The following is a 17,933-nucleotide window of genomic DNA, read 5'->3' as shown; positions in this document are numbered from 1 at the left end:
AAATAAGCTGCACAAAGCTTTAATCAGAAGACCTACAATTTGCCTACGTGCTTTTCTCACACACAGATGCTCTCCAAATGTTAACACTCAGTCCACTGTGGTCATTCCCATGTTTGATAAATGGACTGAGCTGAGCTATTTAATCCAGGGAATGCATTTCTGCAGTGGAATGTCAAGCATGGGAACACCAGAGTACAGGAGGTATTTTGAGACAGGAAAGCATTCCCTTGAAACCAGCTGTCTGCTCCACTACCACAACAAAAAAGAAGCTTGTACTTGATCTTTAGAAAAGATAAACTAATTAAATATGAATGAATTTTAGTTACAGTGAAAATGGAGTTAGCATCTTTCAATAAGGATTATTAATGTCTGGGACTGGAGAGATGGCTCAGTAGTTAAGAGAGCTTACTACTTGTAGGCATCTGGTCTGTGGACCTGAAACGGTGGCCACACTCCCTTAGGTGTGGCATCAGGCAGATGGAAGCAGAAAGAGAGGATCTTGAGACTCGGCTTTCCTTTGTATGCTCTTTCTGTTAGCTCAGTGGATCTGGTAGGAAGACCAGGGAAAAACTCCAGCAGTTCTTTGTATTTTGCTGTGTAGTTGTCCCCCAACAAACACCCATTTATCATTTATCTTGGGTCTAGTGATATAATTACATCCTCACCTTCAATTGGCCCCAATGCTGGACGCCATTTTGTAACATGAAGTTTCTTGGCCCAGCAGGTCCTGCTGCCCTTCTCAGTCCCAAAGAAGCACATAGATGCTACATTAATTATGAAACTGTTGGCCAGTGACTAGTGTTTCTTATTGGCTAGCTCTGTCTTAATTATTAACCCGTAACTACTAATCTATGTATTTCCTCGTGGCCTTGGCTTACGGCGAATGCCAGACCTGCAATTTTTTTGCCTGCTACATGATGACTGCTCAGCATCTCCTCAGAGAAGAGAGAGATTTCCTGTTTTCCCTGCTTGCATTCTGATTCTGCCCAGCGACATCACTTCATGGGATCACAGGACGACTCCTCTCTGCCTACAGTACCCAGAATCTTCCTTGCGTCCTCGTCCTATCTATCATCTTGCCTGGCCAATCAATGTTTTATTCATCAACCAATAAGACAAATATAACAGAAGAATATTTCCCCATCAACTACTCTTCCACATAGAGTGGAATTTGGTCCCACATCACAACTGTGAACCACCTTAACTCTGGTTTCAGCAGATCCCATACCCTCTGGCCTCTGTATGCACCTGTGTGCCTGTTACAAAGATAAATTCACATCAGCACACGCACATACACATAAATAAAAATAAATGATTGTTAGTATCATCTACTCTAAAGCAGCAGGATAAAATATTACTTATTTTATTGAATAACAATTATTCTTCTACCAAGGAAATTATACTTTATAAAAGATCAAAATGGAATTTTCAGCTGACATGTTAGAAGGAACATGTTTAAATTTGTCACTTTAAAACTGACAGAGACCACCACACTGACTTCAAAGGTGGTTACACAAGTTTGCACTCCCATCAGCAATGGAGGAGAGCTCCCCTTGTTCTGAATCCTCTCCAGCATGAGCTGACACTTGTGTTTCTGATCTTAGCCATTCTGACAGATGTAAGAGGGAATCTCGGGGTCTTTTTGATTTGTTTCCCTGATGGCTAAGGATGTTGATATCTCCTTAAGTGTTTTTCAGCCATTTATGATTCTTCTGTTAAGAATTCTGCTTAGATCTCTACCCCAATTTTTAATTTTTAAATGGTTTGCTGGTATCTGGTTTCTTGAATTCTTTATATATTTTGAAAACCAGGCCTCTGTTGAATAGGGCATTGGTGAAGATCTTTTCCCATTCTGTAGGCTGCTGTTTTGTCCTTGATAGTGTCTTTTGCCTTACAAAAACTTCTCAATTTCATGAGGTCCCATTTATTATTATTGTCCTGTTCAGGAAGTTGTCTCCTGTGCCAATGCATTTGAGATTATTTCCCACTTCCTTTTTAATTATATATATATATATATTAATTTTTTACACATGTCACTTTCAGTTCCCTCCCCTCCTCCCCCACCCCCTAATCGTTCCAACCCCTCACCCCCACCCCATCCCCCCCTCCGCTCCCCAGGGAGGGCAAGGGCTTCCCTGAGGGATTTTCAGAGTCTGTTACATCATCTCGGGGAAGCGCCCAGGATAGCCAAAGCAACCCTGTACAATAAAGGAACTTCTGGAGGCATCACCATCTCTGACTTCACACTCTATTATAGAGCTACAGTCCTGAAAACAGCTTGGTATTGGTACAAAAGCAGACAGGTAGACCAATGGAATCAAATCAAAGACCCTGATATCAACCTACACACCTTTGAACACCTGATCTTTGACAAAGAAGCTAAAAGTATACAATGGAAAAAAGAAAGCATTTTCAACAAATGGTGCTGGCATAATTGGATGCTGGCATGTAGAAGAATGCGGATCGATCCATGTCTATCACCATGCACAAAACTTAAGTCCAAATGATTCAAAGACCTCAACATCAATCCAGCCACAGTGAATCTCTTAGAAGAGAAAGTGGGTGGTACCCTTGAACGAATTGGTACAGGAGACCACTTCCTGAAGGTAACACCAGTAGCACAGACACTGAGATCGGCAATTAATAAATGGGACCTCCTGAAACTGAGGAGCTTCTGCAGAGCAAAGGACACAGTCAGCAAGACAAAACGACAGCCTACAGAATGGGAAAAGATATTCCCACTTCCTTTCTATCAGGTTCAGTGTATCTGAATTTATGTTGAGGTCTTTGGTTTGTGACAGATACAGCTACTTTGGAAGTCACTGTGGTGGTTTTTCAGAAAAGTAGCAATCAACTACCACAACACCCAGCTACACCACTCATAGGAAGACACCCAAAGGATGCTCAATAATACAAGGTCACTTGCTCAACTATGTTCATAGCAGCTTTATTTGTCATTGTCAGAACCTAGAAACAACCTAGATGTCCCTCAACTGAAAAACAAAATTATCCCACGTGAGGTAACCCAGACCAAGAAAGACATAGTGTGTAGTCACTCACAAGTGGATATTAGCTGTAAAAGAAAGGATAACTATGCTATAATCCACAGGCCTAGACAGACTAGGTAACAAGAATTCATGGAGGGATGCCGGGATCTCCCTGGGAAGGGGAAATAGAAGACATTTCGTGAGTGAACTGAGGGTGGGCAGTTGGGGATAGAAACATGGGCAATCAGATTGGGGGGTTGGGAGATTGTACTGAAAGAGAATACTGGAAAGGGGGTACATTTTGGAATTAGGAAAAAGACTTGACATAAAGAATCTCCCAGAAATCTATAAGGATGACTCCTAGCAATAACAGTTATGTAGCCTGAACTGTCTACAATTGATGTCTGTGCTTACTGATTTTTGAACTTTTAAAACTTATTCAATTTTCAACATGGAAGACAGTAAAGTTTTCTTCACATTTCCCATGTAATATACCTAAATTTCCCAGGGTTCTTACTTATTTCCATAAATTTTAAAAGTTTTTTCTTAAAAAATGCAAGTAATATACAAAAGGGGAAAAAAGGCATCATTTTCAGAGGATGTCCCATCCACAGCAATAACCAAGACACAAAGAAGACAGTGTATCTTCTTCCAGAGTACCTGACGTGTTTGTTCACAAGGATAAGACAGAAGGAAGAGGGCTCAGAGGACTAATGACCTGGTCTTCAAGTCATCTGGAAGTACTTTTCCCATGGTTAATTCTCAGCAGACATATACCTTATCAGATATTACATTTGTTTGACTGGTATCTGTTCCTGAGTACCTGCTTTGGGCCCATGATTGACCATGTTAATATTTACATCCAGTTGGCCTGAGTTATCTCCCTTGAGGGCTCTAGGATTTAACCTGCATGTGTGCTTGCATGTAGATGAGAAAGGGTTAAAAGAAAAATAAAACTTTTCCTTGGGAGACACAACACACTTACCTATTCACCCCAGATAAAGATTCCATGACAGACCACAGTACAGGCACCATCAAAGTTATTGGAGTTACTTACTGAAATATGGGTGAGGGGTTGCTTACAGGAGAAGAAATGACTCAAAGAGTCATTTTGATGCTGCATTACCAAAGCCCATCGCAGTTTGGGTGACAGCTCACAAAGCTGGGAGCCTGGAGAACACTACACAGCCTGCAGGCAGATTAACAGCAGGCTGCAGAGTATCCTTTCCAGATGCACAGAAGGGCTGGACCTCTTCCAGGCAGCTGGTCTGGTCTCAGTCTGCTTTACAGCCTTTGCTCTTTTGAGAGGTTTTTCTGCTGTCTCCCAGCTTAAGTCATCTGAGATGGGCTCTGACTTTTATTGTTTACTCTGACAGGGAGAGGTCTAATGAGTCTGGTCAGTTTCAGGGACTTCCTGAAGCTATTTTGAGTTGTTTATCTTCCTGTTTAAGGAGCTTCACTGTAGGAAGAAATGTTTCAATCTCAGAAAAAAACTGTTACACAACACTTGCTCTCTAATGCCAAGCCAACAAACTAGACTGCCGGTCATTTAAATGCATTTCTGAAATTTATTAACATTTGGGATATGTTTACAGTACAAATCACATCAGAAAATGATAAAGTTTCCAAAGCAAACCAGCCAACCACACTGCAATTGAGTTCAAATCTTGCTACCTCCTTGATTACATTGTGGAAGGTACTAACATCCCCAAGTCTTGTTTGTTATTACTTACAAGACAGAAACCAGATCATCTATCTCTCAGAGCTGTTGTAAGAATGAAACAACATATGTCATATGGCTATAGCACACAGTTCGTCAAGAAATGCCAAATGAATTTTGGTTCACTCTATATAGTTTACACTGCTAGACTCATAATTTTAAAAGAAATTAAAACTGTAAAGAGCAGACAAAGATACATTTAAAAGGTTCAAAGATAATACCCAAAGAAATTAGTGTCACAATCTATAGAAAATAAAAAGGGTAGTCCGTTTAATTTGTTACTTCTTAGTTAATAAAACAAGAGAATGTAAGATGGCAATCAAGAATTTTAGATCAATAAAAAGAACTTGGGGCTGGAGAGATGGCTCTGTGATAATCAGTGGCTGGCTGCTCTTGTTAAGGACCTGGGTTTAGATTCCAGCATCCATAAGGCAACAAGCAACCATTTCCAGGGGATCCAACACCCTCTTCTGACTACCACACCAGACATGCTTGAGATTCACATATATACATGCAGGCAAAACACTCATACACATATATAATTACTTACTTCAACAAGAACTTTAAGTATATTTTGTTAAAATGTACCAGTTAGCAGAGTTATAAAACCCATGAACAAACATCTCTTGAAACAGGTTACAACAGTGTGAATCTCATGTCTCCGTGGTAAAATGCTGTTAACAAAAAGCAATTTAGGGCAGAAAGGGCTTATTTTATCTTACAATCCCAGGTTTTAGTTCATCATAGCAGGTATATCAAGGTAGCAGGAACTTAAAACAGCCAACCATGTCACATCCACAGTAAGTAGTGAGAGAATGAGGGCACGATGCCTATTATTTAACTTACCTTTCCCACTTTTCCATAGTCCAGGACCTAAAGGAAGGGAACAGTGCTGCCCACAGTGGCCTGCATCTTTCCTACATCAATTTACATAATCAAGACAGTCCCCAACAGATATGCCCACAGCCAACCTACAGCCAACAATCCCTCAGGGAGACCCTCTCCCCAGGTGATTCTAGATTGAGTCAAGTGGACAATTACTACTCACTGCAGTGTGAAATAGTGATCCTATCTTGCTAGACACTAATCAGTTTCTCCAATCTATTCTGGAATGAACAGTACAAAGAAGTAGAGGAAGAGAAGGCAGTCAGAAAGCTGAGCTCTTTGGAAGCTCTAGCTGCTAGGACTCCATACAGCTTAGAGCAGATACTTTACTACTGTGAACCTCACTTTCTTTGTTTGCAGAATTAAAGGGTTCAGTAGTGAGGCTTCCAATTATTTTTTAAATTCTCATTTAATATTGCTTATGGCTGACAAATTGTGGTGAGACTACTGAACTAAGCCATGGGATGCTTCAGTAATTATATACAGTGAGGCAGAGAAGAGAGGAATGGCATCATTATCACATAGTAAATTATCACTCTGGTATAATAAATACTATTAACAACTGATCCAAAATGTTTTAAGCAGTTTGACATGACATTTACAACGAGGAAACTATCTAACATCTAGGTCAGCAATACACAGAAGTGCAATCATGCAACAATTATGCATTTAAAGTATGGCTGATGATAAGAAGAGATACTAAAATGTGTTAGGCTGCAGGGGAACTGAAAACTTCATTCCAGATATACCAACCATGTCTTATTGATAAAGAACACAAGATTCCTATTCCTATATTAGTAGTACTGGTTTATTAGAAAAGCACTTAAAATTTGCATTTAAAAATCAACTTGTGCCGGGCGTTGGTGGTGCACACCTTTAATCCCAGCACTCGGGAGGCAGAAGCAGGTGGGTATCTGTGAGTTGGAGGCCAGCCTGGTCTACAGAGCGAGTTCCAGGACAGCCTCCAAAACAATACAGAGAAACCCTGTCTCAAAAAAAACAAAACAAAACAAAACAAAATAATCAACTTACTATTTCTATTAATATGGTCAAACCTCAAACCATCAAGAGTCTGAGACTTTCCTGATTTTTTCCTTCTTTTTCATCAGTCACCTGATACTAGTTATTCACACTCTCAATCACCACCAAAAATACAAGTCCTGGTTTTTGCTTACAAAAATCACCAAGATTAAACCAGTGCATGTGTAAATGTATATGTATGTGTATGTTTGTGTGTTTGCATGCAGTAAATTTTAAAAGTACACAGTCATAAAGAGGACTGGAGCAAATGTCATCTTGGACTCAGTCTCAAATGACGTTTGTGTATCATAAGTGCTATTTGCTTCTATACCTTAAAAGAAAAAAAAGGGATCAAATGCAGATGTTCATATCGTGTCTGTTATCAAAGTACCTCTCTGAACAAAAGTATTTTATGAAATAGTACATGGAACTTAGAACTCCATTATTTCTCCAAGAAACTGAAGTGACATATAACAAACAAAACACATCTTAATTAAATACAACTGAATTCTTTTTTTAATACTGTTTCAACACCTAAAAATAAAAGTACTTAATTTTTAAAATTTTTGTTTACAACCAGATCTAAGAATTTACATATTCCTCATATAATATAAACAACAGAATCTTCCAGGCTTATTTACTTTTAACTTCAAGAACATGATTACTATGTTTTTACAAATACAGAAATCCTGTATCTTATTTTCTCCCCGAAACTAAAAATTACATGCAGAATAAAGTCTTCCTCCCAGCATTTGCTTTCCAATAACCAATTCACTAACAGAAAGAAGGCTCTGTGCGTGTAGAAGTGAATCTGAAATACGCTTATGCTCAATGTTTACTAGATGAAGGAGCTTCTCATTTAAAATGGCATATTTTAAATCTCATTATGAGCAAGCCACAATGAATACCCTCATGTTATAATATGAACAAACAAGTAGCAAGCTACAAAAACCATGAGTACATTTTGTTAAACCAGAGTGCAGTGGTTCTCAACCTTCCTAATGGTGCTACCCTTTAAGCCGTTTCTCGTGATGTGGTGACCCTCAACTATAAAATTATTTCATTGCTACTTCCTAACTGTAAATTTTCTACTGTTATGAACTGTAAATCTCTGATATGCAGGATATCTGATATGAGACCCCCCAGGCTGAGAATCACTTCTGTGGAGGACCTCAAGGCAGAGACAAATGGCGTCTTCTCGCATGGCATATGATCAACAACTCATTTAATTTAGTCAATAAATTTCATACTTCTTTTGTAAGAAATACTTTTACTTACAGCTATATATTAAAACTGATTCTGCTAAACTGATGGCTTCAACTCTGGTGTGTAGAAGTGTTGATATGAAAAGCTATAAAGCACAGTGTTAGCACTCATTACTCCAAAGTGTCAGAAACATCTACAAATCTAAGAGGGCACACAACTGTAACCTTGATGGTACACTTCATGATGACACTTTTTCTTTTTAAAAAGATACCAGTTTGCTTTCTTGCAATGCTTACTCATAGCCCAATTACATTTCAACAGGAACATCTTTCTGTAGACTAAGCAATGTGAGAACTGCATTAGAGCAAGCAATTTACTAGTCACTCTGGGTAATTTACTAGAGGATGCATCCTCAGAATTACCTGACAGGCAATCTGCACGAGGTAGACCAGCTCTTTAGAGTCACAGCCATTTTTCATTACTTCATTCTGCTCTTCTGATAGTGAAAGCTGTCACAGAGAAAAAGGAAAAAGAAAGTCATGATTCACAAATGAAAATAAACTAAGCATACAATACCTGAACTATCACATCAAGTTTATGTAAGATGTGCCTTTATTTTCATGAACTCTTTTTATGTCTTTTATCTAACTAGCACAACTGCACAAAAGAAAAAGCAAGTTACTGCTACATAAACACTACTTCATTCCATTTATTTATTTATTATGCATAAAAGCATTAAACTGTAAACGGAGAGATGCCATGACAACTTTAAAAATAGCCCAGACTGTTGTAGGGAAGGCACATTGGCTATCAAGAGAATAATTTAGCCTATATTTATGTTTAATTTCTGACTTACCATTTGGGCCTGAACATTGGTTTTTATTTTATTTTTATTTGAATATGCTAACAGCATATAGAAGCTGTAAGGTCTCAAATGAAAAATAGATTTATGGCTTCTACTGGAAAAAAAAACCAGAAAATCAGCAATATTAGGCCATCATGAGAGTGTGGACAACAGCTGAGAATGAACTGTCTTTAGGTGAGGTGTATATATCCAAAACAGTGTGCTACAGATCTGGTTACTCTTTCTTATGCCAGCATCTAGGCTAAGTATCAGAATCCATCATGCTGCTAGCTTTGTTATTTTTCCCATACTTTATTTGCTTCACACAATCATGTGTACACCTGACTCCAATTTGGAAGTGAAATTACAACTATTCCCTAAAGTAGGACCTTGTGTTCAAAAATAACAAGTGACCATGTAATAGTAATCTACCTACTTAGTGAAAGGCCTAATACCTATTCTCAAGTCACATGGCACTTAAGAAACCCTTCACAAATGCCATGTCACTGGAGTTAATGCTGTAAAAAAAGATCTGCTTAAGAATATACACTCTATGTGAACAGTGCCACAGGAAGTTATTTATTAAAAACCTACAGATATCAAGACATTCACAAGGTAACAATGACTAACCTAGTTTCATGGCACAAGGGCAGTTTAAAAAACTAAAGACTTAAGAATGAAAAGAAGCCTAAATAATTTCCCCAGAGACAAGACTTTTGTTAAGGCAGGAGACAAACATGGGCTTGGATGCCTGTTGGAGAGATTCCAGACAATCAAGACTCTTCCTTACACAGGACAAAGAGAAGCAGTCAAGTATTGGGAGACTGCAGACTAAAGTGACAAACTGTAATTACAGGACACAGCAGCAGAAATGACTGATGTCTAATCGTCAACTGTTTCCCACAAGTATGAACCAAGAGTGTGGGGTCAACGCAACAGAATAGGGAGGGGCCTATGCAGAGTAGGGGGTCTCTTCAAGCAAGGACCTCTATGGATGAAGAGCATGGTATTCAAAAGGCAATAAGGGCTGAGAAACATCCCTCTGAGGCGATCAAGACTCTCAACAGCTAAGATGGAAATGGCACAGAAAAGCTGAAAATGGCCAAGGAAGAGTCCGGTCTGTTACAGAGTATAATGCAGCTAGTCCCCAGGCTTGGGAAGGCGGGATGCAGAGTGCTTACTGAGTTGCAAAAGCAGGAAAGCACCAGCAGCAGGGGGAGGAGCACCGAGCTGTGAAGGCAGACACTGACTGCATACAAGCCACACTCAGGGGACTGGGGCTTGGCAGTAAAGAACAGAGACCGTACCTCACCAGTCTTCACATTTCTCTAAAAAGTAACCTCTAGTCAGATCATATCCTCAGATATTTAAAGAAACTAATTAAAACTGCTATAAAGAACAAGACCTCTATCTGTGGTGGCGAATTTTGGTTGTCAATTTAACTGCATATGGCAGCCTGTAAGGGACTTTCTTGACCAGACTGTCTGAAGCAGGAAGGCACACACTAAATGTGAGCAGCACTTTTTGATGGCAACCCAGACAAAAGGACAGAAGAAAGGTAATTTTGTCTTTTGCCTGCTTGCCTACTCTTGCTGACAAATTCATCTACCCTATTGCTACAGCATTCCTTCTCCAATAACAGAACTGACTTCTTTGGAATTCCACTGTAGACTTAAGATCAGCAACTCTCCAGGGATCCTCCAAGCCTTTAGCACCAGATCCAGACAGCTGAGGTAACCACCCTCACAGGATGAGACAGTCACTATTAGACCACCCAAACCACATCCTGTGAGCCAACCCAATAAAGGCCTCTTTAATATGTATATTCCTTCTATCAGCTGTGTTCCTGTTGAAAACACACTGTTATATGAAAAACAAGAAAGGAAGGAGCAAGGGGAGTGAGTTATCAGCAGAACCGCCCCTGAAAAAGACCTCATGGCACATATACCAGACAACCGCACCAATGACGCTCAGAGCATCAGAGCAAGATGTAAAGAAAATCCAGAAAACTCTCTGTAAATGAAATATAACATCAATAAGGAGATGCTACAAGCTAAAAAGAAAGCAAAATCAAATTGCACATCTAAAATGTATAGCTGAAATGGGAAATTTATTTGAAGGAGCCAAAGGCAGGTCAGAGCAGGCAAAAAATGAGTCAATGAACTGGAAAATAGAACAATGAAAATGATCGAATCAGAGGGACAGGAAAGAATAAGAATAAAGTATTGAAGAAAAGTAACAGGCCTTGGTGGACAGGACATCATCAAATGTATGCATCTGTATGCATGGGAGTCCAAAAACAAGGAAAAGAGAAAAAAGAGGGCAATGAAATTTCAGGAAATAAATATCAAAAACTTCCCAGACTTGATGAATGATCTAAATACCAAGATGCACAAGAACCTCAATAACATGAAGAGATCCACACGAGTAGACTTGTGGCAGGAGTCAAACTTCCATAAGACAATCTTGAAAGCATCCAGAAAGACTCCACTGGGTTACAGACAAGGAGTCTTTAAGTGATTAATCAGAACCTATGAGTGCCAGAGGTCAGTACATTCCAATGGTCACTTGAGGACAGTTTCTGGGGCCATCAGACACAATACATACTGAGAGACTCTTTATGTAGATATGTATATAACTGTCTCCAGGTCCAAAGGACCAGGAAAAAGTTGATGCATCATGTCATGTTTTTAAAATTTCTTTTTCATATGATTCTTTTCACCCTGTAGAAAAGTCAATTTAGAATGGAACACCATGGAAATCAGCATGGAGGTTACTCAGAATACTTAAAATAGAACTAACTGCCACATGATCTATATATGCCATTCTTGTGTAGATGGCCGAAGAACTCTAAATCAAAATACAACAAAAACTTGCACATTCATATTTATAGCTTTACTATTTACAATAGCCAGGAAATGAAACCATCTTAGATGCCTACTGATAAATGAAGAAAATGTAGCAAATATACACAGTAGAATTAATACAGCCATTAAAAAAAACTAAAATCATGACATGCATAAAAATGGAAACTTGAAATCATTGTTAAGTGATATAAGTCAAACTCATAATAGCAAATATTCTGTTTTATCTCGTATGCACAACCTAATTTAAACTTATCCATGTATAAGCATACGTGTGTGTATGTATGTATGTATGTATGTATGTGTAAATGCATGTTGGTCATGAGACTGTTGCTAGAGTTTCTTTCCAGCTTGGTCCCGCAGTCAATTAGCCTCAAATAAACACACAAAGACTTATATTAATTAATAAACTGTTGGCCTAATAATACAGAAGGACATCCCCCATTATGAAACTAGGGATTATGTGAGGGAAGGAAGAGATACTAATGGAGATGAGAAACATAGCAGCAACAAAGTAAACACGGACAACAACTGCAGGAAGAAGGGGACCAGCTGTAGGAGAAGAGGGAGGAGGAGGGGATTGAGAGACGGGGAAAACACAAGAATAAAGTATAATGCTGCACACAGATGATGATCCCAAGTAACTTAAAAAGAACACCCCAAATTGTAATGTTTGTAGATATAGCAAAGCTGAGGTGTATGCTCTTTCTAGATTTGTCCTACAGGTAATGCTCACAGCTGCCATACAGAGTAAAATAAAAAGAGTAGCACACACTAACATGGAAACATGGAAGAGTAAGAACATCAACAAAGGTAAAAGCATGTGCAACTACATACTCCAGTAGAGCTGTAATATACCTGGTTAAGGATCCACTTTTGTACATGATTTAAGAAATTCATGCTTTAAAGAAAATCAGCGTAAACAAAAATTTTAAAACCTAATTACTGGGTTGGAAATATAGCTCAGTAAAAAAGTGTACATTGGGCACATGCAAAGCTCAGAATTCCATACCAGGACCAGAAAAGTAAACTAAAAAAGACCAAAGTAACAACTGAAAATGTCACACTAAAAGCTAACCAAGCCTTAACCTTGGTTAACAATTCCATTTTTTGCTACCTACATATTTTTTGGTTGGTTTTGAGAGACAGGGTTTCTCTGTATTGTTTTGGCAGCTGTCCTGGAACTCGCTCTGTAGACCGGGCTGGCCTCAAACTCACAGAGATCCCCCTGCCTCTGCCTCCCGAGTACTAGGATTAAAGGTGTGCGCCACCAACGCCCGGCTTTGCTACCTACATAATTTAAGAGACTAAATTTAAAAGAATTATTTAGGATTTGTTTAACAATTTAAGAATTATTTAAGATTTAAGATAAGTTAAGCTTTGTGGCAAAGAATTATACTTTTAGTTTTGTGACATCAACAACAAAATTGGTGCTATTATAGGAACAGTTTTCAGGGATATTGATACTGATATAAATATAAAACATTAATTAAACAAAAAAAGATGTACGTGAAAAGATATTTTATGCTTATATACTAGACACTTTGATACTATAAAGTTCTCAATACTATGCCCTCAGAACAATATACAGAGTCAGCGCGATCCCTATCAATCTTGAAAGACAGTGTTTGGTCAAAGCAATATTTAAAATCAGAGCAACTCACCATTCATGAGTTTGAAACTTACTAGAAATCTGCAGTAATCAGAGCAGTGTATTACTGGCACACAAGCAAGCATTACTGAACAGTGAACTATGACAGTAAGACCAGAAACAACCCCTGATATATGTGATTAAATGATTTTGACAAGGGCACCAAAACCATTCAATAGAGAAAGGATAGTGTTCTCAGTAAATAGTGCTGGGAAAACAGGATATCCACATGCAAAAGAATGAGGCCAGATCATTACCTAACTACTATTTACAAAAGTTAACTTAAAATGAATCAAAGGTCTGAAATAAAATCTAAAAAGTATGAAAAATTTGGAAGAAATTGTAGAGCAAAAATGTTTCACAAAATTTGATTTGGGAATCATTTCTTGGGAATGATACACAATGACATAAGAATATATAACAAAAATTTTATGTCACTAAAATTTTGCATCAAGCCAAGCATGGTAGCATCTTTAATCACAGCAGTCTGATTTTGAGGCCAGACAGGTCTACACAGAGACTTCCAGACCAACTAGAGATACACTGTGAGGCCTGGCCTCAAAACAAAACAAAATGTTGGCTATCTCTTCCTTACCGACAACATGGGACTAAAAAGATAGTTCAGTCATTAACAACACTTGCTTCTCTAGGTCAGTTCTCAGCACCATGTCAAGTAGCTCACAACCTCCTGTAACTCTGGTTGCAGAGGATCCAATGCCTGCTGCCTCTGTAGGTACCTGTACTCAGACGCACATACCCACATACAGACAGACACAGACACAGACACAGACACACACCTTTTTTAAAACTGGATCAAAACAATATATAAACTAAGTATATGTAATCCATAATATCTATCAATGTCAGCAGTATGTAGATAAGTTCTCTAACTAATCACTTGCAACAACAAAAACAAACTCATTTATAATGAGTAAAAATATTTAAAAAGACAGATCCCTAAATAAAATACACAACTGGCAAATGAGCACAGAAAATGATATTCAACACTATTTTTTTTTTTTTTTGGTATTTACGAGACAGGGTTTCTCTGTAGTGTTTAGGAGGCTGTTGGTCCAGCCTGGCCTCGAACTCACAGAGGTCTGCCTGCCTCTGCCTCCCGAGTGCCAGGATTAAAGGCGTGGCGCCCGGCGATATTCAACACTATTAATCATTACAGAAACCTAAACTACAACACCTGAAAATTTAAATTACAAATGAGATACCATTTCATATCTACTAAGACAGAAACTATCCAAAACAAAACATAATATGGATACAGAAAAACTGGAACTCTTGTGTAACAGTAGGAATATAAAATGGGTTGGCTCATGTGGAAGCAGTATGGTGATTCTCAAATGAAAATATAATTACTACGTGACTCAGCAATTCCATTCTGTGCATATATTTCCCCAATGAAGGCAAGCTCTCAAAGAACACTAAAAGAAAAAAAAAAAACTAACAACAACAACAACAAAAAAAAAAACCCAGAAGCCGGGCGTTGGTGGCGCACGCCTTTAATCCCAGCACTTGGGAGGCAGAGGCAGGAGGATCTCTGTGAGTTCGAGGCCAGCCTGGTCTACAAAGTGAGTTCCAGGACAGCCTCCAAAGCCACAGAGAAACCCTGTCTCGAAAAAAAAAAAAAAAAAAAAAAAAAAAACAAAACCAAAAAACCCAGAAGTCATATAAGCATAAATTAGCGGGTGAAAGGATAAGCAGAACACAGTTTATATTTATACCACGGGTATTACCCAGCCTTAGAAAATATGAGATCTCTGACACATGGGTACTACAAGGCTGACCTGGAAGGACGACAATCTTAAAATACACCAGTTTATAAAGATAGCAGCAGAACACATGGGAATTTCAAAAGATTGAAACTTTAAAAATCTCCAAGGGAATGAAAAACTATTCTCAGATACTGATAGCAAACTAGTCACCGTGAATTTGAAAGTGAGACATTATGGAGTTTATAAACAGAATAGCATAAGGGAAAAAAATGAAGCAAGTATCAGTACAGTTTAGCTCTTTTGGGTATTCCAGAGAGATAACCATAGATTGAAAGTAGATACTGAGAGTATCTAATAATGGGGCAGAAATGTTTGATGAAAACTTTCCAAAATTCACAAAAGGCATGAAATCTCAAATACAAGGCACTCAGTAAGTCCCAGACATGATGGATAAACCAGTTCTAGGCATATCACACACATGCCTATAATTATCAAGATATTCAATCTTTAAAGAAGAAATATTATTTCTAAATGGATAAATAGCAGCTGAATTTTAAGCCAGACCAAGTGAGAGAGAAAACCAAAGCAAACAGGTCTTTTTAAAAAAAACAAGGGAAGGGCCCAGCATTGGTGGAGCATGCCTTTAATCCCAACACTCGGGAGGCAGAGGCAGGCAATCTCTGTGAGTTCGAAGCCAGCCAGGTCTACAGAGCCAGCTCCAGGACAGGCTCCAAAGCAATACAGAGAAACCCTGTCTCGAAAAACAACAACAACAACAACAAAAAACAAAAAACAAAAAAAAAAAAGGGAGGGAAGATTTTGTGTGTGTCCCAGGATGTGGTCTATTTAGATGAGCTTCATATTCTGCTGGGCAGTATGTGTACTCATGAATATGAAGGCCTACATGGGGCAGGGAAAAAGGAAAGGGAAGGGGAAATGATGTAACTACATGCAATCTCAAAAAAAATTAATTATTTTAAAAAGTGATGAATGGAAAACTGTCAATATGGTCCATGAAGGTAACCTTCAGAAACATAAGCAATATAAATAAATACAGTCACTAATTACAAAACCTGGGGGTGGGGATCTGTTTCTAATAGACAACAACAAGAAAAGCTAAGATAAATTCTTAGTTCTAAAGTGAAATATTTCCATACAAAAATTTAGAACTGCAGGAAGGAGGTAAGAATACTAGAAACAGCAAACATCTAAGAAAATACAGAACAGCTAATTTCTGCACAGGAACAGATGGAGCAGATTAAGAATATCTTTAAGCTCTAAAATAAATTTACCAAGATTTTATTCATACCTAAACTACCATGCAAAAACATGAGTCAAAATGAAGTATTTTCTGATGAACAGAACCAGAATTTCCATCAATAAACCCTTGCTGAAAGAGTTTTAATGATACATACTTGAGAAGAAGAAAAGTTAGCCCAAGAAAATACAGTATGTCAGAAAACAGAAATATTGAGGAAGGCATTAAGCCACTGAGTTTACACTTTAATTTTAACTGTACAGGAATAAGAATGACTACCTATGGGAGACAAAACAATGGAATGGTTACCCTGGACGGCACCGAGTGTGGACAATGGGAAAGGGTGACCACGGTTAAAAAGCATGTACGACAGAAGCAGACAAGATACTAGTACATCTTTTTTACTTGAAATTAAGTACTCAAGTTCCAAAGCAGAAGAAAAAGTTTTAAAGTTGTTTTAAAAAGTGGGAAATAAAGACTAACAAACAAAATCATTCATCCCAAGAAGAACTAGGGGGAAAGGGAGGTGAAAGTCTTGGGGGCCACCTTGGCTCCCCTCACTCTACTCTATCATTTATTCTCTATATCTTAACTTTTTTAATTGTGGATGCTTCTGGCAACTCCGCAGCAGATTGTCATTGGTGGCCTGCTGTATAGCAAAAACCTCTAGTTAAATAGAAAGGCCTGACCTCGGGTCTTTGGAGAGGACCAGATCCGGTTTTGGTTTGGGCCAGGGGGTCTCTTTGTGTTTTCCCACAAGATGCTGAGTACCCAATTTGGGTTCAGGAGTGTTGTGTGTGCTCTGTTCCTGCTGATACTCATCAGCAGTCTATAGACTCATTAGGCCTTAATGAGGAACCTGCCTGTCCTGATGCTGGCAGGTCTTCAGTGTCAGATGCATCCAGCTATAACCAGCCTCAATGATAGCCTAGGAAAGGCAGCCCTCAGGATGGACCTGCCTGCTTGGACATTTGCTATATTCAGTAACACTCCCTCGGGAGAAATGTTTAATTATCTCCTCCAGGAATGCTGCTTGAGAAGCTGTTGATCAGCCTTGGTGGTCCGTGTCCCAGGTGTCATGCCTAGTCCAGTGGAACACTCAGGAGAGAACCAACTCATCCTCAAACAACACGGGAGTGACTTTGACATCACAGCGGCTGCAGTTTTTGGCTTCCCTATCTCTTAGCCAGTTGCCTCGGCAGGCATGCTGGATAACCCCCCAGGGGAGGATGCCCCTACCTTAAGTTCCCAAATTTATACTAATTACAATTGGGCACTTTAAATCTTAATTAACAAATGGACTTAATTGGCAATTCTAACTGAGATCAGGGTGCCTCCCTTTTGGGAGACCCCCTCTTAACGGGACTGCAGCAGACAGGTCTGTTACTTGAGAAAGAGTGGGTTGCTAGCCCTCGGGATTATGACCCTGGGCAACACAGTCTTTATTCCTAGTTTGCCATATGGAAAGGCCATAAGCCCAGTGCCATTTTCTTACAAAGCAGATCATGCTTTCCTTGTCAACAGACAACCTCTCAGTGCAGGCCTGGTTGAGCCAGCAAGACAAATGAGTTATCAATGACAGGTACGTTCTGGGGGACATCTATCAACCTAAGACAGAGGGTTTGTGAGGCCTGGACAGACTTCTCATTGACGGGTAAGATAGATGTTAACATCCTGGGTAACCTAAGCCAGATGCTCATTTTTTAAATAATATATATATAAGGGGGATTTGTTGTATCCTTCCCCCATGGGGGTCTGTTGACTGATTGTT

General features: G+C 38.9%; 1 protein-coding gene across 1 annotated transcript in view; it reads right to left on the bottom strand.

Moving 5' to 3' along the window:
• Arhgap32 (Rho GTPase activating protein 32) overlaps positions 1-17,933 on the bottom strand; it is a 216,330-nt gene that overhangs the window by 88,199 nt on the left and 110,198 nt on the right. The window contains 1 exon segment of the mRNA XM_040730215.1: positions 8,241-8,327. Coding sequence (XP_040586149.1) covers positions 8,241-8,327 — 87 coding nt within the window.

This window comes from Mesocricetus auratus, unplaced genomic scaffold (assembly GCF_017639785.1).
Source record: "Mesocricetus auratus isolate SY011 unplaced genomic scaffold, BCM_Maur_2.0 Super-Scaffold_100022, whole genome shotgun sequence".
Classification (NCBI taxonomy): domain Eukaryota; kingdom Metazoa; phylum Chordata; class Mammalia; order Rodentia; family Cricetidae; genus Mesocricetus; species Mesocricetus auratus.
This window is presented reverse-complemented; position numbering and strand designations above follow the sequence as displayed.